The 23352-nt window shown below is 40.4% G+C and overlaps 2 protein-coding genes across 3 annotated transcripts in view; one reads left to right on the forward strand and one right to left on the reverse strand.

Moving 5' to 3' along the window:
- Positions 1 to 226: 226 nt before the first annotated feature.
- On the reverse strand, positions 227 to 6978 carry leo1 (LEO1 homolog, Paf1/RNA polymerase II complex component). The gene is made up of 12 exons (XM_066701377.1): positions 6851 to 6978; positions 5383 to 6129; positions 4257 to 4361; positions 3924 to 4018; positions 3599 to 3747; positions 3373 to 3457; positions 3102 to 3196; positions 2409 to 2543; positions 1752 to 1887; positions 1189 to 1381; positions 903 to 1000; positions 227 to 455 (listed from the first exon to the last, which is right to left on the reverse strand). The coding sequence occupies exons 1-12, from the start codon at positions 6906 to 6908 to the stop codon at positions 348 to 350; spliced, it is 2004 nt and encodes a 667-aa protein (XP_066557474.1). The 5' UTR covers positions 6909 to 6978; the 3' UTR covers positions 227 to 347.
- Positions 6979 to 7205: 227 nt separating this feature from the next.
- The window catches only part of tmod2 (tropomodulin 2), a 36471-nt gene continuing 20324 nt past the window's right edge, over positions 7206 to 23352 (forward strand). The window contains exon 1 of one of the 2 annotated variants that reach the window (XM_066701379.1): positions 7206 to 7330. The gene's annotated coding sequence lies outside the window, so the exon portion shown is untranslated. Of the gene's footprint in view, positions 7331 to 19431; positions 19591 to 23352 lie in introns of those variants that run through there. The other variant, XM_066701378.1, reaches the window with a different exon arrangement.

Here is a 23352-nt window from a genome sequence, read left to right on the forward strand (position 1 = left end):
AGTGATGATGTTACCTTTTGTCATCATGGCTGATTATTTTGTTTTACATAAGAAATGGACATGCAGCCTACAAATGATACATTTCAGATTACCATATTTGGCCGCAAAAAGTCAGGCAGGTACAATTCAATCACAACTTCCAAGGCACCTGCCCTGCTGGGCAACCAGAATTTAAGACTGATGTCTGATGTTTAGGGAAAAGTAAGCTTCCACCACAAAATAAACATAAGTGACTCAATCAGTTTATTTACCTGAGCTGTACAAACAAAAATGATTTAATACTATTAAAAAAAGTAAGCATCTCTAACATCTAGATAAATTGACAAAAGAATAGGACTGTTACAAAATTATTCATCGTCCTCCTCCTCTTCGTCACTAATGACATATTTCTTGGCCTTCTTTGTGGATGTTTCTTCTTCATCATCAGCCTTCCTCTTTCCGGGACTAACTCCTTCCTGGAAAATTTAACAAAACATTTTTTTATTTTTTTTTACTTCTTGCATGTCCATTTGCAAAAACCTTACATAATCAGCCTAAAGGAGATTATGGCATATTACAGAAATAGCCCCTTTATTGGAGCTCACCATTCTTGTATAAGCCCTAGAGAGAGGTAACAGTGCCCCCTGCTGTGAAAATGAAATTACATGGTTAGAAAAGGCAAACTATTACACTGAAGAAATTAAGGCTACAAAACTTTTTTAAATGGCTAAATGTCTGTAATCCTTATAAATTATCCGAGAGGCTATTTGTTTTCAGAACAAGCAACTGCTCAGACTGCACCAGTGACCCACAATTCTCAAAGTAAGCAGACATTACAAATAGAAATAAAATCACAGTTGGATTAATAAATGTACATATCTGCAAGTTGTTGTTTTTTCTCCAAATGAACGAGCCATACGTACATCATCACTGTCCAGTTTCTTGGCCTTCAGCAGCCTCTGGGCTTTGTCATCGTCCGAGCCCTCGTCGCTGTCTGAAGAATAAATCCTGGCCCGCTCCTCTGTAGAAATAAATGTTTTTTTAACACACTGAGCCAGCTCACTGCACACAAACCATTAGCCCCAATTCCATTTACTAAGAAGCTATGTAAGCCCAGTCCTCTCCAGCATAACCCCATGTGAAGTTCTCAATCCATGTTTTGAGGTTTAAACTGTACAAATAGTCTGCTTTCTTCACTTGGCATCTTACCTCTCACCCCGCCGCCCCCCCGGTATTTGCTCTTGATGGCAGCCAGGCTAATGGACTCCTCCCCCTCCTCCTCCTCTTCGTAGCGGTCCGGCTCCAGGTAGTTGGCACTGAGCCCTCGCTGGTGCTGCTTCTCCCTCATCCTGCGCTGCTGGGACTCCCGGCGGATCGACGCACGCAGTCTCTCCTCCTCTTTCTGAGGGACACACAAGACTTTCCGTCAGCTGGCACAAACACAGAGGCTCCTGGAGCACAGGTTGTGACAGGAAAGGTCACGCTTATTGTTGCAGTGTCTTGATAATCACACACACAAGACAATTCTCCAATTAGAGGTGAGCAAAGGCTGGCCCAAAGAGGTTACGGTGACCTGGGCACTAAATGTGATATGGGAAAGGTATAATTAAGTCAATAGAAGAAAAGCAACGGTTTCATTTTTTCCTTCTAATGCTATTTGGATATTTGAAATTTAAAAGTGACATTCTTCTCCCCTTATTTTTGGTTTGCTCCTTTCCCTCTCAGCCAGTGTGCAACTCTGTGGAAATCCCAGTAAGACTAAAAGCAGTCACCTTAATCATCTCATTACGCTGCGACTCCGGGTCCCGGCCTGCCATCGGCAAGATCCGGATCTTCTGAGTCTTTGAACAGCGGTCAGCTAGGGACAGGGTCATCTTTCTGTGAGTAGCACTGTCTGTAGAGTGAGGTCTGATAAAGACAGAACAAAAAGGCTTATTATTCAGTTTTGTAAGAGCAGGAGCAGACATACAATGATGAGGTTCTAAACCCAACAAACCTGTGCAAATGTACATGTTTTGTTGGCATATGTTCTTGATCAGGTATCATCATGGACATTAGCAGTATTAAAGAAATGCATTTTAATGGCTTTTCCAAACACCTAATCTGATTTAAAATCGCTTCCAATACCATATCAATTTTATCAATTTCCAAAATTAACCAGGGCTACCATACAAATGGCCAAGGGTCATGTAACATTCTTTCAGATCCTATAATGCTTTGTGATCTTAATGCTCAGGAGCATTGTAGGTCACATTTCACAGACTTTCTGTGGAAACACAGACCAATTTTGCTTCATATAAGAGCAACTTTAATATTGAGAAGGGATATATAAATTGAGGAATGTTATTATTATAGAGTCAATGCTTGTCATATGCCCCCACAAGGCTGAGCAAGAAAATAAGGGTATAGGGACAGGACTGGTTAGTCACCTGAAAGTGAGCTTGGTTTTGAACACGGCTTGCCCCTGCAGCCCAGTTCCCTGTCGGATGAAGAGATGGTTGTGATCTCCTTGTAGTGGAGCCTTGTAGACATCAAACACTTCATTCCCCAAGTGCAAAGACATGCTGGGAAGGGAAGGAAATTGGTTTTTGAAACATGAATGCATGCTGCCATACTTATCTGTGGATGATAAAGCAGCATTTCAGAATGTTAAGACACGGCTTTTCTGTTCACCTTAGAATTTCAGTGTTTAACAGTAATATTGACAGAATTTCGACTTTAGGCTTGGTTAAATCAGAGCAATTCTACCACTGTTACAATTGCAAGAAAAGGACTTACCATTATCTCCTATATTCAAACAGAGCACTTAAACTGCTTTACTCTTATTATTTTCCCTATGGCTTTAAGGCTAAGATGTGCTTACAACTACTCTGCAGGCACTTCATGATATGAAATGCTATGACATAACCGATGCTGTAATTTGTTCATTCTGTATACGTTGGCATGTAGGGAAGACTCTCTCTTCATTGTGTAAACCTGAAAAAAATTATTAGTTCCTTAGAGGCTAAAGCATTTAAGTTTCACTACAACATCAACAACAGCTATTACACAAGAGAGCAATACTGTGAGTACAGGTCTAAGAATTAAATGGAAAAGGTACAATAAAAGTGATGCGGGTTTACCTCCCATCAGACCACTTCACAATGCGTGCATTACTTTCCCGAACCTCACTGCCCTCCTCGTCTCTTCGTGTCTTCCATCGAATTGTGTTTTCAACCTTACAGGTAAATAAGCAGCCAATCATGTATTCATTAGTGGTCATGTCAATACATTGATCAAATTACTCAGTTTTAATAAAATATTGTAGAAAAAGAAATTCACAAGGAAAATAAAGTCTTTCTAGGTACATTTCAGACATTAGTAAAATTAAAGACATTCAGAATTCTTATATACCTTCAGTTTTAGCCTGGTTCTGCCTTCTTCATCCAACATCTCCTCATCTTCAAACTCATCCTCATAGTACTGTGGGTCAAAAGGTCTGTGAAATGTAACAAAATAATAAATCAAAAACCTTCCTCAGATTCACAGGGTTAAATGCAAACTTTTCATCAATTACGACAACCAAGAATTTCAACACCTTTTTCTTGAATGGTGTGCATTGGGGGGAGGGGGGGCTCACCTGGGTTCCACACTGAGGAAATTAGGCAGTTTGACAAAGTAGAGATCACTTCCCAGATCTGTGTTGACTTTGGGAATCTCTACTTCTATCCTTGTCTCAGGTACGGGCTCTTCCTCCTGCTGCTCAGTGTCCATGCCGTCTTCATTATCCTGCAGAACAAAGTTGTGGGTAAGATGCCAGAGAGCCTCTCACACGGCACTGCATTGTCTTTTTGTCCACATTCTGGATTCCAGATATCTTGGTGGTCAAGGCATTAAGATCAAGCTTCTGCCTGCAAAGTAATCAAGTTAAATGATTATCAGACTATGATAAAATGTTGACTCACAAGTGGCTGTCCTGGAGTAGGGGGCTTCTCTGCATCACTGTCTGAGGAAATGTCATCGGCTTCTCCAAACAGGTCATCCGCTGCAGGTTTGCTTTCTGAGGATGGGAAAGAAGAAATGTAAGATGGATGACCATGTCTAAAAGGACTAACATCCCAGAAAAGCTATCTGCTTCATAACACACCCAATTCGATTCCAACCGAAATATCCATCAAACAAATGACCATTCTGATTTGAATAAATTCTCTACAATGGTATCACAATATATAGGCTAGATAAATGTAGTAGCCCTGTTGCTGCAAACACAGGCGATAAAGACATGGATGAGGCCATACCTTTTTGTCCTCCAGCGTCACTATCCGAGTCCGAATCGGATGCAATTGCCTTCTTGTGCTTCTGTCTGACAAAGTCGTCTTCGCTGTCACTGCCTTTTGGAGACGCTGCAAAAAGAGTTTTACAAATAAGACACGTCACATTTCAAGTAGGGCTGGGCGATAAATCGATATCAATAATTATCAAGGTAATTACTTCCCTCAATAATGATAAAGACGTTTACATTAATTTTTGATAATGTCGATAATTCGGTACAGCAGTCCAATACACCTCTGTGGCACAACTTGACTCCCTTAACATATTATTCTTACTAGAGATTTGTAACTGCAAACAATACTTTTTGCCGGATTATTTTTAAATTTACTTAGTAGACACCCTTAACCAGGGCAAGTTACAGTTGAAACAAAATATACACATTTCATGAGTACAGTAACAGCAGCTACAATATAGCAGGTTTAATTTAATTACAGTGTGCACATTTCAGTCATGGCGTTTATGGATGCATTTATAAACCAGTCCCATTTTAGAGGGATACCCAGATCTGCTGTATTCATTCATTCATTCATTCATTCATTCATTCAACTTGTCAACAGACATATGTTAACTAAATCATGTTCGCATTCATGCTGATTGTCTCTGTGGGGCTGTTATACAACAGACTGCAGATATTTATTTTGTTGAGGAAAAAGGACTGAAAAGGGATTTTACTTAATGTTACTCATGCATATTTTTATGTTGAAAAAAGATTGTATCATTATAATTGTTTTGAATGTTCTACCTCAGATTTGTGAAATGATCCACTGTTTGGCAAGTGTTTGTCATGTTCTGACCATAAAGAATAGTTTAAAACCACAATTAACCGTCTGGTTTCTTCAACTTTCACTCAGGAGCAAAAGTCAGCCTTTAAACTTGAAAGAAATAATGATGACATTTATCGTGATAAGGATCAATATCAACCGATATGAAATGTTTTATCACGATAACATTTTTGGCCATATCGCTCAGCCCTAGATACAAGTTAGCCTGCAAGTCTCTCACTATCACTGAAGTGTGTGAAAAAGCCCACTGGCCTTAAAACACTTAAAGATGGAAGAGGGAAAGGCTTTGGAAAAGAGTGGCATGACCCACCTGATTTATGCGCTTGCTCTTCACCTTCATCGTCCGAGTGCCCGCGCTCCTCGTCTGAATGCTGGGGCTTTTCCTCGTCGTCTGACTGGTCGCTCTTAGCCTCCATGTCCCACTTCTCATCCTCAGAGTGGACTTCTTTCCCAGACACCTCTGCCTCAGAGTGGGGGGTGGTGGGCCCAGATCTGGGAGTCCCAGGTTCTGAGCGAGGGCTCCCAGCCTCTGAACGGGCACTGCCAGCATCGGAGTGAGGACTGGCGGGCTCCGAATGGACACTACCAGCATCAGAGTGAGCACTAGCCACCTCTGAGTGAAGGCTGGGAGCCTCAGAGTGGGGACTCCCCGCCTCAGATCGATGGCTGGCTACTTCAGACTGGGGGCTGCCCACATCAGACCTGTGCCCCCTCTCATCATCGTCCTCCTCCTCTTCCTCCTGCCGCCCCTCCGAGCCGCTGTGCTGGTCCACGTCCGAGTGCTCGTTGTCCTCCTGCTCAGAGTGGACGCTGGCCTCCGACTGGTTGTCTGACCTCTCAGACCGGTGTTCGCTGCTGCTGTGTTGGCTGCCATGCTCCTCCTCGCTGTCATCTCCAAACAGCTCCTTGTTGCTGGGCTTGCCTGCCTCCTGCCCTTCCCCATCCTCCTCGTCGTCGTTTCGGTCCTCCCGTTCACTGTCGCTCCCCGAGCCATTACTCACAGACCTAGGCCTCTCCTGCTCAGAGTCAGAGCCTGACCCGGATCCGGAGCCAGAGTCTGAAAGCACAGTTATCATTCATTTCAGCAGTGGTCTGGAGACAACTGGTACCTTACTGACAGTCAATTTACCCCAATATATGGATGCTTGTTACATAAGTCATTCCAAAACCATGCACTAGTTTGATTTCTAGGCATCATAAATTGATTTGAACACAAGCAATATATCCAAGTGCTTAGCAGTACAAATATCAGGATCACTAGGTCCCAATTTCAGGTTTTATATTAAAACAATAGGATCATTATAAAGATATGGATTCGTTTATGTCAGCAGTAGTTTTTATATAATAACTGATTTCACAATAATGCAACAACTTGAAAACAATATTATTGTATTTATGTTACAATGCTGGAATTAAAAATACACCCTTTAATAAGTTAAGTACGCTCCCCAGAAAGTGCAAGAAATATTGATCCAGTGTTTTCAAATTCAGACCGCTCCTTTCTCCTTCTGGTTGCATTTTATTTATCATGTGTAATTCGCATTAATATCAGCCCAACAGTTCCCATACCATAATACACACTAGTAGCAAATTATTCATCAAGTTACAGGTCTACACTATAAGTAAATAAGCGTGTATCGTCATGGTCGTGCCACATTCGGCGGAGAAGCAAGAGCCCCGTTTGTGAAAAGCGCGTCGTCCCGTCGACAGTATGGAAAACAGAGGGCCCAGACCTTTACATCCATTATTTCACAACCAAGGCAAGACCATTACTTTACCTCTCTGCTCGTTATCACTGTCGCCATCACTCCCGAACAAATCATCCATGTCCGCCATTTTCACAGCCAGCCTCAGAGCGGAAGTCCGCGGCGGGTGAAGTACTCGTTTCCTGCTCGTGAAATGCGGGAACGAGGCTGCAGGGAGCGGCGTGTCCAGAAAGCGGAGCTGGCGTTCCGAGCGGATGTCGTGGTCCTGCGTGCGGGTACGTCATCCCAGCACAGTTGCCAAACGCGGGGGTTAGTTCCAGACATATGTTCCTGTATGAACAAATATACATTCATTTACCTTGTACATTGATAATGAAGTCCAGATGATGGGAGGTGGCTGGTTAGAGCCCATGATTTAAGGCAAAAATAAATGTATCGTACGTTTTTCAATCACTGTGCGACGTCACAATTCCGTAATGTGTTTATGAATGAATGACTGGCCAAAACCCTCGGGGGGGACACAAAACCGTGGATACACAAAACTACACCGTGGTAAGTAAAATTGTATATACGATTTTTTACATGGATTAACCCGCGTTTGGCAAGGGACTACTGTACTGCGAAATATTGAAGCTACTTTCCAACACTACCCACCAAAAAAATAAAAAGTACCCCCTCCATTCCTGGACCCCGTTTCGAAGCCCCCCTAAAACGTGAAGTCTAGAAACGACCCTGCTAGATACAATTACTTATTGTTTAAAGTTGTATATACTAGTCTTATTCCTGTACTAAATTATACGACTTCTACTTTGATAACAAATAATCACTAATATTAACCTGCATAGTACTATAGAAAAATAAAACATTATTGTTATACTTACAGTGGCTCTCAAAGGTAATTATCCCCCTTGGACTTTTCCACATGATATCAGAATGGATTTAATCAGGAGGTCAACACATAACATTTCCATAATGTCAGTGAAAAATATAATCTGCAAATTGTTCTAAATTAATTACAAATACAAAACATTAATATTATTTACTACTACCACTGGAGCACTCTGGGAAAAGTACTTTGCTCAAGGTTACAATAGCAGAGTCCCTGGGATTGAACCTACATTCCAGTTCCATTCCACATTTTTACCATAATGTTGTATCAATATTGTATTGGATTTCTTATGGCAGCATAACAAACATACGAGTAGAACGTAATCCAATGCACACAGACAAAAAAAACTAACTTTGGTTTATTGATAATAACATTGAAAATGATTTAGCATTAAACAAGGCATGTTTCATTCAGACTGATATAGTAAATATTTAAAAGTTCACAATTACAGTATAGTCACAAATTAAATGGGAGAAAATAGATACTGGCTTTCCTAATTACAGAACACTACTAAGAGACATTTCCTTGATTAAAAGTTTTAGCTACAATATTATACATATAAAGATCTTGTGTCAAGGTATATACACTCACCTAAAGGATTATTAGGAACACCTGTTCAATTTCTCATTAATGCAATTATCTAACCAACCAATCACATGGCAGTTGCTTCAATGCATTTAGGGGTGTGGTCCTGGTCAAGACAATCTCCTGAACTCCAAACTGAATGTCTGAATGGGAAAGAAAGGTGATTTAAGCAATTTTGAGCGTGGCATGGTTGTTGGTGCCAGACGGGCCGGTCTGAGTATTTCACAATCTGCTCAGTTACTGAGATTTTCACGCACAAACATTTCTAGGGTTTACAAAGAATGGTGTGAAAAGGGAAAAACATCCAGTATGCGGCAGTCCTGTGGGCGAAAATGCCTTGTTGATGCTAGAGGTCAGAGGAGAATGGGCCGACTGATTCAACTGATAGAAGAGCAACTTTGACTGAAATAACCACTCGTTACAACCGAGGTATGCAGCAAAGCATTTGTGAAGCCACAACACGTACAACCTTGAGGCGGATGGGCTACAACAGCAGAAGACCCCACCGGGTACCACTCATCTCCACTACAAATAGGAAAAAGAGGCTACAATTTGCACAAGCTCACCAAAATTGGACAGTTGAAGACTGGAAAAATGTTGCCTGGTCTGATGAGTCTCGATTTCTGTTGAGACATTCAGATGGTAGAGTCAGAATTTGGCGTAAACAGAATGAGAACATGGATCCATCATGCCTTGTTACCACTGTGCAGGCTGGTGGTGGTGGTGTAATGGTGTGGGGGATGTTTTCTTGGCACACTTTAGGCCCCTTAGTGCCAATTGGGCATCGTTTAAATGCCACGGCCTACCTGAGCATTGTTTCTGACCATGTCCATCCCTTTATGACCACCATGTACCCATCCTCTGATGGCTACTTCCAGCAGGATAATGCACCATGTCACAAAGGTCGAATCATTTCAAATTGGTTTCTTGAACATGACAATGAGTTCACTGTACTAAACTGGCCCCCACAGTCACCAGATCTCAACCCAATAGAGCATCTTTGGGATGTGGTGTTACGGGAGCTTCGTGCCCTGGATGTGCATCCCACAAATCTCCATCAACTGCAAGATGCTATCCTATCAATATGGGCCAACATTTCTAAAGAATGCTTTCAGCACCTTGTTGAATCAATGCCACGTAGAATTAAGGCAGTTCTGAAGGCGAAAGGGGGTCAAACACAGTATTAGTATGGTGTTCCTAATAATCCTTTAGGTGAGTGTATGTGAATATAATACTTTAGTTTTAATTTAAAATAATCCCCTGCTGGTCAAGGTATTCAGCTAAGGCCCTGCCATGACAAAAACATCAACTTCTAAAATAAAATATACATCTTATGTTTCTATGTTGTTTTTGCTTTGTTTTCCATTTAAGTTACTCATTTATCTTTGATATTACACTTATAGAGAGCGATAAAACAAAACCCCAGTGCTGCATGGATGTCCATGAACAAAGCATTCCACTGTTCATTCCCTGACACTTGCGATTTAAAAATCAATCCATTTATACATCAAGAAAAGCATTTCTTTCCCAGAACCCGCATGAGCTTTAGTGTGTCTGATAGGGAATGGAATCCAGCATCTGTGTGGAGACTTTTGAAGAAAAACTCTAGAGCCTGACAGAAAAAATAGGTGTAAAAGTGTCAATAGAATTTTTGTCATTGTATGCTATCCAGAATAGTCAAATATTATTTAGTTTGGTCCTTGAAAACATTAACTTGCATTTATCCTCATGTTTCAGGTGAAAATATTGTGGGGAAAATAGGTCTCATTATGACTGCTGACCCTGTGTGGTTTGTCTTGCAAGTTCCTATGGTTGCCATAGTAATATTTGTGCAATAACATCCCAGTTAATTTAGAACTAATATATTACATATGGACTTTTCCCCTTCTGAGTTTTTTGTTCAAATTTGGCTTAGGGGACTGAATTAAATGAGTCTTGGGTTTCATCTTAGGCTGCCATGAGTACTCATCTACACATCATAAAAAGTACCATACAGCTTGGGCACAATTGAGCCACGGGGAAAACAGGTGAAAGGGAGAAATAATGAATAACCATGAATTGTATATTAGAGCATAGCAGCATTAAAACTCAATTATAACCACTGTGGTCAAAAAAAAGGATTGGCTCTGACCGCTTGACAAGATAGTGACCTTGTAATTTGACCAGGGTGCATGCAACGCAAGTCACAATATACATATACCTCTTTCCGTAACTGCTAGAGTTGGTAAATCATTGGTCCATCATATTCTGCAAAAACATCCAGACAGAAGTCAAGCTTGTTTTCCTTCAGCCAAGCAGCCACATCTTGTTTAGTCCATTGGAGCACAGCTGGATCACTTCTGCTGGCTGCTGCGTGGTTAGCTGTTTGAGCTGCAATGATACTTGTTAATCAAAAATGAACACAAGGACTATCTGTCTCCTTGTATACATTGTGAGAGGAAATATACTACATTTTCCATTAAATCTATTTCTGTTTTTGGGGGGCTTTTCATAAGAACTAGTTTTTTAAATGCCATGTCTCCCAACTTCTTGTTTGAAACAGTGTTACATGCTACACGACAACGATTAAATTGATTTTTCAGGAATTATGTAGACAGACCAGATGCGTCTCTAAAACGCATTAGTGTTCAGGCTATCTCTGTTTTGTTTTTGTTTTATTTGCTTTTTTTCTTAATCTCAGACACCTTTCTTCATGAGTAAAAATATTCTTCTTCTGATTCTTTTGGTGGTGGTGTTATGTGTCAACTGGATTTAATTTCAGAGGAGCCTTTGAATCGTAACAGTTTGACTGTGTATATATTGTGTTACAAATGAGGTGAAAGTATGTTGTCACCACAGGGGAGAGGGGTTCTCTCCAGCAAAACTATGGACTCCTCAGGGTCAGCAAAGAGAACAGTTAAAAATAATGTGCTCAGGGAAGAAAGAAAAATACCAACCCCCGGTATCTGCTGTGATAATTGTGTATCATTAGTATATACCAGCATGTAGCCATCACTGACGGCATTGAAGAAATATATAATGATGAGAGCAGTACGTTTGAGACCGGTCCTGGAGAACCAAAGACTTGCAGGTGTTATAGGTGACTGCAAATCATTATTTTCCAAAGACTGAAAAAAGTCCTGTGGTTTTATTCATTTAATTGAAAAATGGATTCACATTGTGTCCTTACGGAATTAAATTAATCAAAACACCAACCCACCTACCAGCCGCAGAGTGCCAAAAATCTCTCTTAATGGCAGCTTTCTGCACAAAGCAGTCTTTTGGGCTCTACCCAATGTTTGTAAATTGTGAGTGGCTGGTGAGTAAAAGCTTGGATTTGATCTTGGCTCAGGAGTATCGGTATCACTGAAGATCAGTGTGTTTCCTGACCTACCCTGTGTTAAGCTGTGCAAAACCTGTGGTCTAGCTATTGTTCACTATTATCCTGCAAAACATCTGACGTGTGCAACAGCCTGAGGTGGCTCCAACACCCACTCTGTGGATAGAGCAGCTGGATCATGTATATATATTTGATGCCCAAAGGTTGCAACACAAGGAAGCGAGCAAGGGGAATCGCACTGCCTTGAGCAAAACATTTCCCTCTTTATTCGTTAGTAAGAAACCCCCCTTGGGTCTCCTTTTCATCAGTTTCAATGGAGTTTGAAGTAATCAGAGTGAGGGTGACTGAACTGCAATGATTTGGCTTGGTAAAATGTCATTGAGAAACCAGAGATTTTGACTGTTTTTGGCTCTGATAGCTGCTCTGACTTCCTGTGTAACTGTCTTCCTTTTTTTTTTAAATGTTAAGGTCCTTTAGAGGTCTGATTATTGGCAGACAAAAGAAAATGAGTCAAATTTCCCTGACCCTCAGTTAGCTTCCCTGTTGGATCATCATGGTCTCTCAAGACCAGGCATTGGACAGCAGTTATTATTCAGCTCAGTCATGCTGTGGTAAAGGACCCCCCCCCCCAAAAAAAAAAAAAGCGTTTGTAAACTTTATTTGAAGGAAGGAAGGAAACAAATGAAAAAATGAAACAGAGGAAAGAGGAATGTAAAATCTGGCAGCAATATCCAATGCAGAATCATCACACAGCAGGCCATGACTGTGAATATTGGAAGAAAGGAATAAGATAATTACAAAAAAAATTAAAGGTGCAACAGTATTCTTACCTTCATCAACCCTGTTTTGCAATGGCATATGACATTCAATCTCCTTTATAAGGTTTTTGATGCTCTCTTGAAAACTATCCACTCTACTGACGTCCACCCACAATTTAGCCCCTAATATAGCCCCTAGCCACCCATCAGGCTTATAACTTTTTCCATCCTGAGGGGAATTATTTCTTTCCGCAGCTGGAAAGCATATTCAGCCTCTGAAAGTAAAAATGTAAAAAGAGGACAGTGATATTTAAGTCCTGTTTGCTGTATTAATTGGCACAACATAAGAACCAATGCAACTGCAAAGGCAGAGTATTATCTAAACATATTCAGAGGCTTGTTTTATACACATAGGACCACAAAGCATTTACGTGGGAATTCACAAAGCTTTTTTTCTGATCCAAAATATCATAAAAGGATTTCAGGATTTTTAAGGACATGGGACACAACTACAGAATTAAGTTACTATTTTGAATGTGTTGCCCGTTTTAAAAAATGAAGCATAACATAAGTAATTGGAAATGTCATATTGTTTAGAATAAAATCACACTGCTATAGTGTCATTTGAGGGTAAAGTTGAGGTAGTACTCTATCTGTTCTGCAGTTTGGACTCTCTTTGTATTTAGGGGAAATACAGATGATGACCGCATAAGCCTGCTCCACCGCCTCTTCCATAGTTGCAGTGTGGAGCCAGACATCTGTTCTACATCCATCCATGCCAGCACCCTGCAGTAGAGAGTGTTTTAATCAGGTAATAGGCGGTGCAAAGAGGCCATCAGTCACAGCAACAGGTTGTGCAGGCTTGCCTTTATATTATAACTTCAGACCCACGTGGTGAGATACTACAATTAGTGCATTCAACAAAGTCATCTTTAAAGTCAGCATTGCTAGCCTGCATACTCGAGTGCGGGAAAGAAAATCTGTCATTAAAGTTTTCAGGTATTTGCATTGTAGCTTTTGTATCTATCACATTCAGTTGGGTTTCTATTTGCAGTCCTTTAGTAAAGCAGGTTTATAATTCGGTTGTAGCTCTGTCTTCCCATCTCGCTATGCTAAGAATGCGTTGGCCATTTTAATGCTGAACACATACATGATGCTTTTTGCAAGGTTCAGGGTGATGAAACAAACTACATTTTCTACACACTTATTCGGAAATGTAATGAATGTACCCAACAGTGTGACCTCAACCAATAGAGAGATAGATTGGTAGGCATTATTAGGTAGACACTTTCAGAAGGTTAAACTAACCTGTAATCTTTTATTGACTTCCTGCACCACTTTTTGATTATCCCATTGGTAGCTGATCATTATATGTCCTGACATTTTTTTCTCATCTGTAAAACAAATTATTGTGTGAAACTTCACGTTTCTGAAAATAAAGCTCCTCTGTGATTAAAAAAAACTAATACAATACAATAATACAAAGCACAGTTTGTACTCTAGCTTGTCAAGCACACGTGACATCACCTGCACAGAGCATAAACATGCTGCATGGGGTTTTACCTTGTGGGAGCTTATCTCTTTCTTTGACTTTTCTCCAGGTTGTCCTTCAATGACCTAGTGTGTTCCCTGGGCAGAATTACTACCAATTTATTCCTGTGTTTAGATAGATTGTCCAACAGGTCCATAAGTCTTCTATCTGAGCAACAACAGACAATCAGAGGATAAATTCAGGTTTCTCATTATCAGAATCCTAATTTGCTCCAGAAACCCTGGATTTATGAAAAGGTGAATGCTCAATGCAAATTGTTTCCTTGTTGACTTACTGGCATCAAAGTGTTAAATAAAATATTTTGACTACTTAGCCTAAGAACTACCCAGTCCTCTTTTTGTTTCCAGAGAAGACATGTAGACATTTTGTAGATGTAGATGTGGACATATTTCACTTAACAAAGAGCACACTTGCGTCACTAAAGTTCCACATTGAGTTTAACGTGTAGTATGTAGGAACCACTGTTGGAAAAGCTCACAAATATTTTCACAAGCAACTCTACACTCACCTAAAGGATTATTAGGAACACCATACTAATACTGTGTTTGACCCCCTTTCGCCTTCAGAACTGCCTTAATTCTACGTGGCATTGATTCAACAAGGTGCTGAAAGCATTCTTTAGAAATGTTGGCCCATATTGATAGGATAGCATCTTGCAGTTGATGGAGATTTGTGGGATGCACATCCAGGGCACGAAGCTCCCGTAACACCACATCCCAAAGATGCTCTATTGGGTTGAGATCTGGTGACTGTGGGGGCCAGTTTAGTACAGTGAACTCATTGTCATGTTCAAGAAACCAATTTGAAATGATTCGACCTTTGTGACATGGTGCATTATCCTGCTGGAAGTAGCCATCAGAGGATGGGTACATGGTGGTCATAAAGGGATGGACATGGTCAGAAACAATGCTCAGGTAGGCCGTGGCATTTAAACGATGCCCAATTGGCACTAAGGGGCCTAAAGTGTGCCAAGAAAACATCCCCCACACCATTACACCACCACCACCAGCCTGCACAGTGGTAACAAGGCATGATGGATCCATGTTCTCATTCTGTTTACGCCAAATTCTGACTCTACCATCTGAATGTCTCAACAGAAATCGAGACTCATCAGACCAGGCAACATTTTTCCAGTCTTCAACTGTCCAATTTTGGTGAGCTTGTGCAAATTGTAGCCTCTTTTTCCTATTTGTAGTGGAGATGAGTGGTACCCGGTGGGGTCTTCTGCTGTTATAGCCCATCCGCCTCAAGGTTGTACGTGTTGTGGCTTCACAAATGCTTTGCTGCATACCTCGGTTGTAACGAGTGGTTATTTCAGTCAAAGTTGCTCTTCTATCAGCTTGAATCAGTCGGCCCATTCTCCTCTGACCTCTAGCATCAACAAGGCATTTTCGCCCACAGGACTGCCGCATACTGGATGTTTTTCCCTTTTCACACCATTCTTTGTAAACCCTAGAAATGGTTGTGCGTGAAAATCCCAGTAACTGAGCAGATTGTGAAATACTCAGACCGGCCCGTCTGGCACCAACAACCATGCCACGCTCAAAATTGCTTAAATCACCTTTCTTTCCCATTCAGACATTCAGTTTGGAGTTCAGGAGATTGTCTTGACCAGGACCACACCCCTAAATGCATTGAAGCAACTGCCATGTGATTGGTTGGTTAGATAATTGCATTAATGAGAAATTGAACAGGTGTTCCTAATAATCCTTTAGGTGAGTGTATAATGAAGGAAAGACACTGGTTTAATCCCCATGCACACATTCAACAGACTAGCAAAGCATTTGTTTCAAAGGTATTCCTTACATTTATCAATTGTTTTTTGGAAATCTGAAACAGAAGACAGGCAGCAATGTTAGATTTTGTTTTAATTCATTTTTAATATTTTACAGTGTATGCATTACATTTGTTTTAATACTACAGATTTGTGTCTGACTCAGTAATATGTTTAATAATGTATAAGAAGATTTATTTTCTGTGTAATATCCTTTCCTTACCTGTGCCTCCTTCTCTTACGAGCAGATATGCAAGCTCATTGTGATTCTTATCCTCTTTGTATTGAAAATATAATTTGCATAGCTCCTTAAGAAGATCTCTGGCTTCATTATTGTCATAATTATGAAAACAGTGAATTTAAAATAATTTAGTATGACGGTTCAGTCATTGGTTCTTCATGTGTTTGAAATATAAAAAAATGTATATAAATAAAAGTATAAATAAATAAACGTATATTATACAAACCTTTGCAAGTCATTAAGTGATTTAATAACAGTTTGTGCCATATGATACATAGTTATAGTGATGTTCATTTTTTAGTGAAACCCCAAAGGATGAGGAAATAAAGGGTTAACAAACAACGCAACTAAAACAATTGTGACAACTATAATGCCATAATGTACAATAACTAGCGGTAACCATGTTAAAGTTTCAAAATTGGTCCTTTAGCATGAAATACGGCATTAAAATACGTTTTCAGAATTGTTAAAGATACACTGGCATTTTCACACCTGTGATTATAGATAAAAGCAGTTATGACTTGGAAATGATTACTACAATTTAAAAAAATACTATACATTTATCTACAGTGAGGTATTTGTATTTGATCCCCTGCTGATTTTGTACGTTTGCCCACTGACAAAGAAATGATCAGTCTATCATTTTAATGGTAGGTGTATTTTAACAGTGAGAGACAGAATAACAACAAAAAAATCCAGAAAAACGCATTTCAAAAAGTTATAAATTGATTTGCATGTTAATGAGGGAAATAAGTATTTGACCCCTTCGACTTAGTACTTGGTGGCAAAACCCTTGTTGGCAGTCACAGAGGTCAGACGTTTCTTGTAGTTGGCCACCAGGTTTGCACACATCTCAGGAGGGATTTTGTCCCACTCCTCTTTGCAGATCCTCTCCAAGTCATTATGGTTTCGAGGCTGACGTTTGGCAACTCGAACCTTCAACTCCCTCCACAGATTTTCTATGGGATTAAGGTCTGGAGACTGGCTAGGCCACTCCAGGACCTTAATGTGCTTCTTCTTGAGCCACTCCTTTGTTGCCTTGGCTGTGTGTTTTGGGTCATTGTCATGCTGGAATACCCATCCACGACCCATTTTCAATGCCCTGGCTGAGGGAAGGAGGTTCTCACCCAAGATTTGACGGTACATGGCCCCGTCCATCGTCCCTTTGATACAGTGCAGTTGTCCTGTCCCCTTAGCAGAAAAACACCCCCAAAGCATAATGTTTCCACCTCCATGTTTGATGGTGGGGATGGTGTTCTTGGGGTCATTCCTCCTCCTCCAAACACGGCGAGTTGAGTTGATGCCAAAGAGCTCGATTTTGGTCTCATCTGACCACAACACTTTCACCCAGTTCTCTGAATCATTGAGATGTTCATTGGCAAACTTCAGACGGGCCTGTACATGTGCTTTCTTGAGCAGGGGGACCTTGCGGGCGCTGCAGGATTTCAGTCCTTCACGGCGTAGTGTGTTACCAATTGTTTTCTTGGTGACTATGGTCCCAGCTGCCTTGAGATCATTAACAAGATCCTCCCGTTTAGTTCTGGGCTGATTCTTCACCGTTCTCATGATCATTGAAACTCCACGAGGTGAGATCTTGCATGGAGCCCCAGACCGAGGCAGACTGACAGTTATTTTGTGTTTCTTCCATTTGCGAATAATCGCACCAACTGTTGTCACCTTCTCACCAAGCTGCTTCGCGATGGTCTTGGTCCCATTCCAGCCTTGTGTAGGTCTACAGTCTTGTCCCTGACATCCTTGGACAGCTCTTTGGTCTTGGCCATGGTGAAGAGTTTGGAATCTGATTGATTGATTGTTCTGTGGACAGGTGTCTTTTATACAGGTAACGAGCAGAGATTAGGAGCACTCCCTTTAAGAGAGTGCTCCTAATCTCAGCTCGTTACCTGTATAAACGACACCTGGGAGCCAGAAATGTTGCTGGTTGATAGGGGATCAAATACTTATTTCCCTCATTAACATGCAAATCAATTTATAACTTTTTTGAAATGCGTTTTTCTGGATTTTTGTGTTGTTATTCTGTCTCTCACTGTTAAAATACACCTACCATTAAAATTATAGACTGATCATTTCTTTGTCAGTGGGCAAACGAACAAAATCAGTAGAGGATCAAATACTTTTTTCCCTCACTGTATATAAAACAGAATCAGCAGAAAGTTTTAATAAATTAATAAAGTTAATTTACCTGCAGAATCTCTTCACCTGTAAGGTCCTCTGTGTCCTAATAAATATCACCCTAGCAACCTTTCTCCTTATACACTAATCTGTTTTGAAAGCTATGGTTAATGCTTGTTGCTTGTTTTACAACTAAAAACATTATGTTTGTTTAACCCATTATTGTCATTGTTAATCACACAGTACCTGGCTTGCCCTGAGGAGTTTGAACAATCGAGGAAAAACAGTGAATTACTTTAATGCTAAGAGGGTGACACACATATATAGTTCTGTTTCATATACATTTTGCTACGTGTTATGTAATAATTAGTGGAGTCTTCCTGATAAAGCATTCCTAGACTTCTATTTTGATTTTATGAAACCTGTGAAATTACAAAAAATATTCAGTGATAAACGTTCATAGGGGATGATACACTCATAACATCTTTTGCCCTTGCTGAATAATATTGTGTCCTCTCTCAGTGAGAAGTCTCTATAATTCATCTCATAACTGGCAGAGAGGTTGGGCTTTCAGTGCATATCAGCAGACAGATGGTTGCCTGTCTGGAATATTAATGAAAACACTGTGGATTTCAAACCAACAGCCAAACACTAACCCTGGGTTACCCATGGCTCCCTGTGGCCCTGTTCATAACAGATCGCTTATTCATGACGTTTGGGATTTTCAGCTGTTTTTTAGAATCTCAAAGTAAAGGCAATACCAAATACATTGCAGTTTCCTGACAATATTATTTTAAAGGAAGCACAAGTATAATCTTCCTCACTGTGGTGTACTCAACTAAAATGTAATGCAATCTGATTTATTTTTGTTATATTTAATTCATTTACAATAATGATGTGCTGGAATTTAATATTTTTAGGGAGAAAGGATTCACCACCCAACTGACCATCACACTCAGCACAGTGACAAGAGAATACACATACAGATATACATTTCTTGTGTATTAAAAAAAAACAAAAAACATATTTGTACAGCTAATTCAGAGCATAGTATCTTATTTGAAACATACATATTTATATTAAAATACATATTTGAAATGCTTTAAGTCTAAAACAAAATACATATTTTTATAAAAATGCAGCCTTCTGAGATTAAAATACAGCAGTATTGTCATTCAAAGACAGGAGGCGCTGTGACTTGACTCTCAGATGACGAGGAAATATTTAATTGCTTTCAGTCCTACAACTCCCAGACGCCTCTCTATACTGACGTAAGCTTCCGGTTTCGGTCATCGCTGGATACGATTGGTCAACTACCGTATTGGGGCGGGTGCTCTTCTCCCCATTGGCTGGTTTAGCTGCCAGAGTGTTCGCCCCTGCGGAACGTCCTTTGCGTCCAGTTTCTGTCTTCCTGTGTTACCGCCCTTGGGGTGAGACAGTGAAAGCAGTGAAGCTTAGGAGTAGGAAATATAATTATAAGGTGACTGTACGAAAAAGCGTAAAAGGTGTCTTCGAAGAGCCTCTTTATTAATTTGCCTTCGGTCATCCGGATACAGAATTGACGGTAAGTGGGGAAGGCAGTGGATGTGGAGTTGTACGGTGGGTAGTTAAATCAGGCATTTTTACACATAGCGCTGTGTTATACACTACTACTACTACTACTACTACTACTACTACTACTACTACTACGAGCAAGATCTCATTGGTGAACGTGAAGAAACCACGAAATGAGACGGAGACTGGGCTCTGTGTTTTATATATGCTCACAAGCATGATACTGAGTGTTTATTGTAATAATAGAGGCATGACTAAAAAACGATGGGAGGTGTAGACGGCAGGGAAAGGATTGAGTCACTTTCCCCTTAATGATGGTAGCTTGTAGCTGGGGAGTGTACATGCATAGGACTGTACAGTTTGTCTGCTTCTCACATACATGTATTCACGTAGCTTTCTGTGTTCCAGTGTACAAAATCTTGACATGAATTGTATGAAGAATGAGTGTTTCCCGACGGTATGTGTGTGAAGTATTTTACTCTAGCATAATTAAGTGTAGACAACATAGGCTTTAACTAAACTATGCTATTTTGTTGTCCTGCTAAAGGAAATACTACTGTTGTTGTTAGATTATGTGTATACTTTTGGCCTAATTATTATTATTATTATTATTATTATTATTATTATTATTACCAGTAGTAAGTAGTAAGTAGTGTTGTTTTAACCATTCCCCACTGGTGATGAATTAACGAATGGTTTACATTAGTACCGGAAATGCAAATCGCGCCCTGCTGGGCTGCTGTTTCCAGTGGACTCCTCTCTGCGGATCAGTGTTACCATCTGTCAGACACACGTGTGCAAATATATATTTCAGGCCGGACGGATAATTCGGTTTCGACTGGTGTCGTTGATGGCCGTGCATTTGACAGGCATCTGAAGTGGGGTGTATTCTCCATGCTTTCGCTTGCGATACCTTTTTTAAGAGATGCATGTTAATACTGTCACACACCCCAACAGTTCACGCTGCAACTTCGACATGCCAGACAGCTGCAGGACGAGAGCAGTGTTTTCCGCGACTCCCCTTATTAATAAAGTATGAGAAGTGAAAGGATTGGTGATACTGTGATCAGATTGCAGATTGTAATCGCTGCTTTGAAGACATTTATAGACCTGCTAGTTGTCCCGTTGAAGACATTTTGACAGATAGATGTAGTTATGAGCACTGCATTAAAGACCTTACAAAACGATTGCCAATATTGTAATAGAAATTGTTGCTTGGGTGGGCATTGTTTAAACGTGCACTTTGTTAGGATTGTCGCAGATTATGCGCTGCACTCGCCCTTATATTTCCTAAATTCGTTTATAATCACAGTGAAGGGGCAACGTGCTGATGAATGCATTCAAAACGTACCATACAGCTGTTTTCACAAAGTGCTCCACAACGTATAAAGGGTCTATTAATCGAGTACGTTATTAAAAATACAGCCAAAACAACAGCCACAATGGTGCTGTAGGCAACAGTTCATTATTGTTAGATAACAGTAGATGTAAACGGGGACACCACAATGTTTGATACTAAGGCCTTGATTAAAAAATATTAGGCCCACAAAAACCTGCGTGGGAAGTCAAGTGGCTTTGAGTTCTTTAAATCTCCAGTCAGAGTAAATGGCCACCCCCACTACCTATCCCTATTCTGCATGTGTACCACTTTCATTTTGAACAAGGTCTGACAAATTACTTTACACATAAGGCCAAATGTGGTAGGATTTGTTTAATTGTCTGCATAGAAATATTGTTCTTGCACAGGAGAGAAGAGAGGGGAAGAGAGGTTGTTTTTGGTGTGTGATAATGAGTGTATTCTCCTGTGAGCCTAGCTTTGTAGCTTAGGTGCTCCTCTGATTTTTCTGTGTCTTGTTAACTGCCTGTAGATGGGCTCTCACTGCAGCAAACACCACAGCCAACAGGTCTGATGGTTGTCTACTGGAAAAGCCCCCAATTAATCACTGCCAAACAGCTGGAGCCATTTCCTTGCCTTGTGTGTGAAATAATTGATAATGTAGTACAGATAAAGTGAAGCTGGCAGACCCCAAGGGCTTCAGAAGTGAACAAAACTAGGCTAGTCTAAAATAGGTTATTTTTTATCCCTCTCTCTCTCTCCCTCCCTCCCTCCCTGTTCACAAAGATTTAGGCATGCTGTGCAGACCCTAAATAAAACTAGCATGATATAGTACCCACACTCCTGTGAGCTCTCGTGTTCTTCTGCACAGTCTGTGTGGGGCTTTGCAGTTGCCCGAGTTGGTCTGATACTTGTTGTTCTACGAGGAATGCCAGGAGGAGCCTAACTAGGTCTAAACTCAGCAGTTTGTGTTTGCTAATTTTAGAATCCATTCTGTTTTATTCCCCACTCGGTACCATTTTAGTCTACTCATTCAGACTTTGACTGTGGTATTTTATTTGGACCTCTTTTCTGGACTTCCACATTACTTCCTCTTGTGGTACGCATTGAGAGAAGTTTCTTTGCCTTTTCTTTACGATTATTTACAATTAATGCAACCCCTGAAGCTTGAATTCAGTGATGCATGTGAGGGGCCACAAAGAGTTGGAACCCATTTACGGATTACAGCAGTTTATTGTGCAAACTGGATGGAAGTTGGGGAATGAGAGAGTTTTCCGGGTTGTAAGGCCCTTGGAGGTCACAGATGTATGTATGAGCCTGGCAGGAACTCTGTCCACCCTGTTGCTGCTCTTATGGGTTAAAACATATTGTCACAAGAGTTACAATGCCTTAACAGCATGACTTTCTGTCTTAAAATAAATGTAGCTGTCCCACCTTCATTCTTCTCAGATTATGTAACTCAATAGAGAAAACAAATGTTTTGGAGCCATGTAGTTCCTTCCTTCATCAGGTCCTGAAACAATGAAGAGCTCTTCCATGTGTTAAGCCTTGTACTGTGCTGTGTTAAAAGAGTGCTATAAACATGTTACAATGCTGGCATTCTTCATTCGAACACTCTCGAGTAACACCTCTTGTTGTTGACGCTTCACTGTTATTGATAAATCAGATGGAATAGGCTAATAAACTTTTAGCTGCTTTAATGTCAGCAATGAAAACAATCCATAATGATAATAATAATACCCCATCTACAAATCTGTTCTCACTATGCTTCATGTTATGTAAGGCTGAAGCATTATTTTTCAGGAGATGCAGCTATTCTGCAACGTATCTATACTGACCTGCAGGCCTGAACCTGCTTTACAGAAAGGCACTCTGCTGTACTATATCTTTTGTATCACTAAACTTATTAAAATAGTATAGTTGATGTGGTTTTTGTTCTTCAAAAAAGCTTGACCATGTTCTTATACTCTCAGGTGTGGCAGGTGTGTGCTTAATACAATAGAAATATATTTGTTTAACTGTGGCAGCAAGATGAAAGTCAAACACGCACTTTGATTTTGCCATTCCCAGAGCAGTAATATTTCAGAGATCAAGAGTAGGTGCCCTGAAAGAAAGAAAGTGGATGCACCTAAAATAAATAAAATAAAATACTGGTACTGCGTAAACCTGTGGTTCTAAAATGATCGTGTCTAGGAACCCAAACCAATCATGTAACACAAAATAACACTGAAGCCTGACTTGTGAGTGACAAGTCACATGCCAAAACCAAATAGCTCTAGCTTAAAGAATCTTTTTACACATCTCAAAGTGCTTGAAGTCGGTGTGTGTGTTAGCATTGTCTCAGGGCTTAAGAGAGAGAAGCAGGCCAATCTCTGGGAACTGGCACTCTTTCCGCTGTCTTCAGATTGCGGGGGGGGGGGTTAAAAGACTGATTTG

Source organism: Amia ocellicauda, chromosome 4 (assembly GCF_036373705.1).
Source record: "Amia ocellicauda isolate fAmiCal2 chromosome 4, fAmiCal2.hap1, whole genome shotgun sequence".
Classification (NCBI taxonomy): Eukaryota; Metazoa; Chordata; class Actinopteri; order Amiiformes; family Amiidae; genus Amia; species Amia ocellicauda.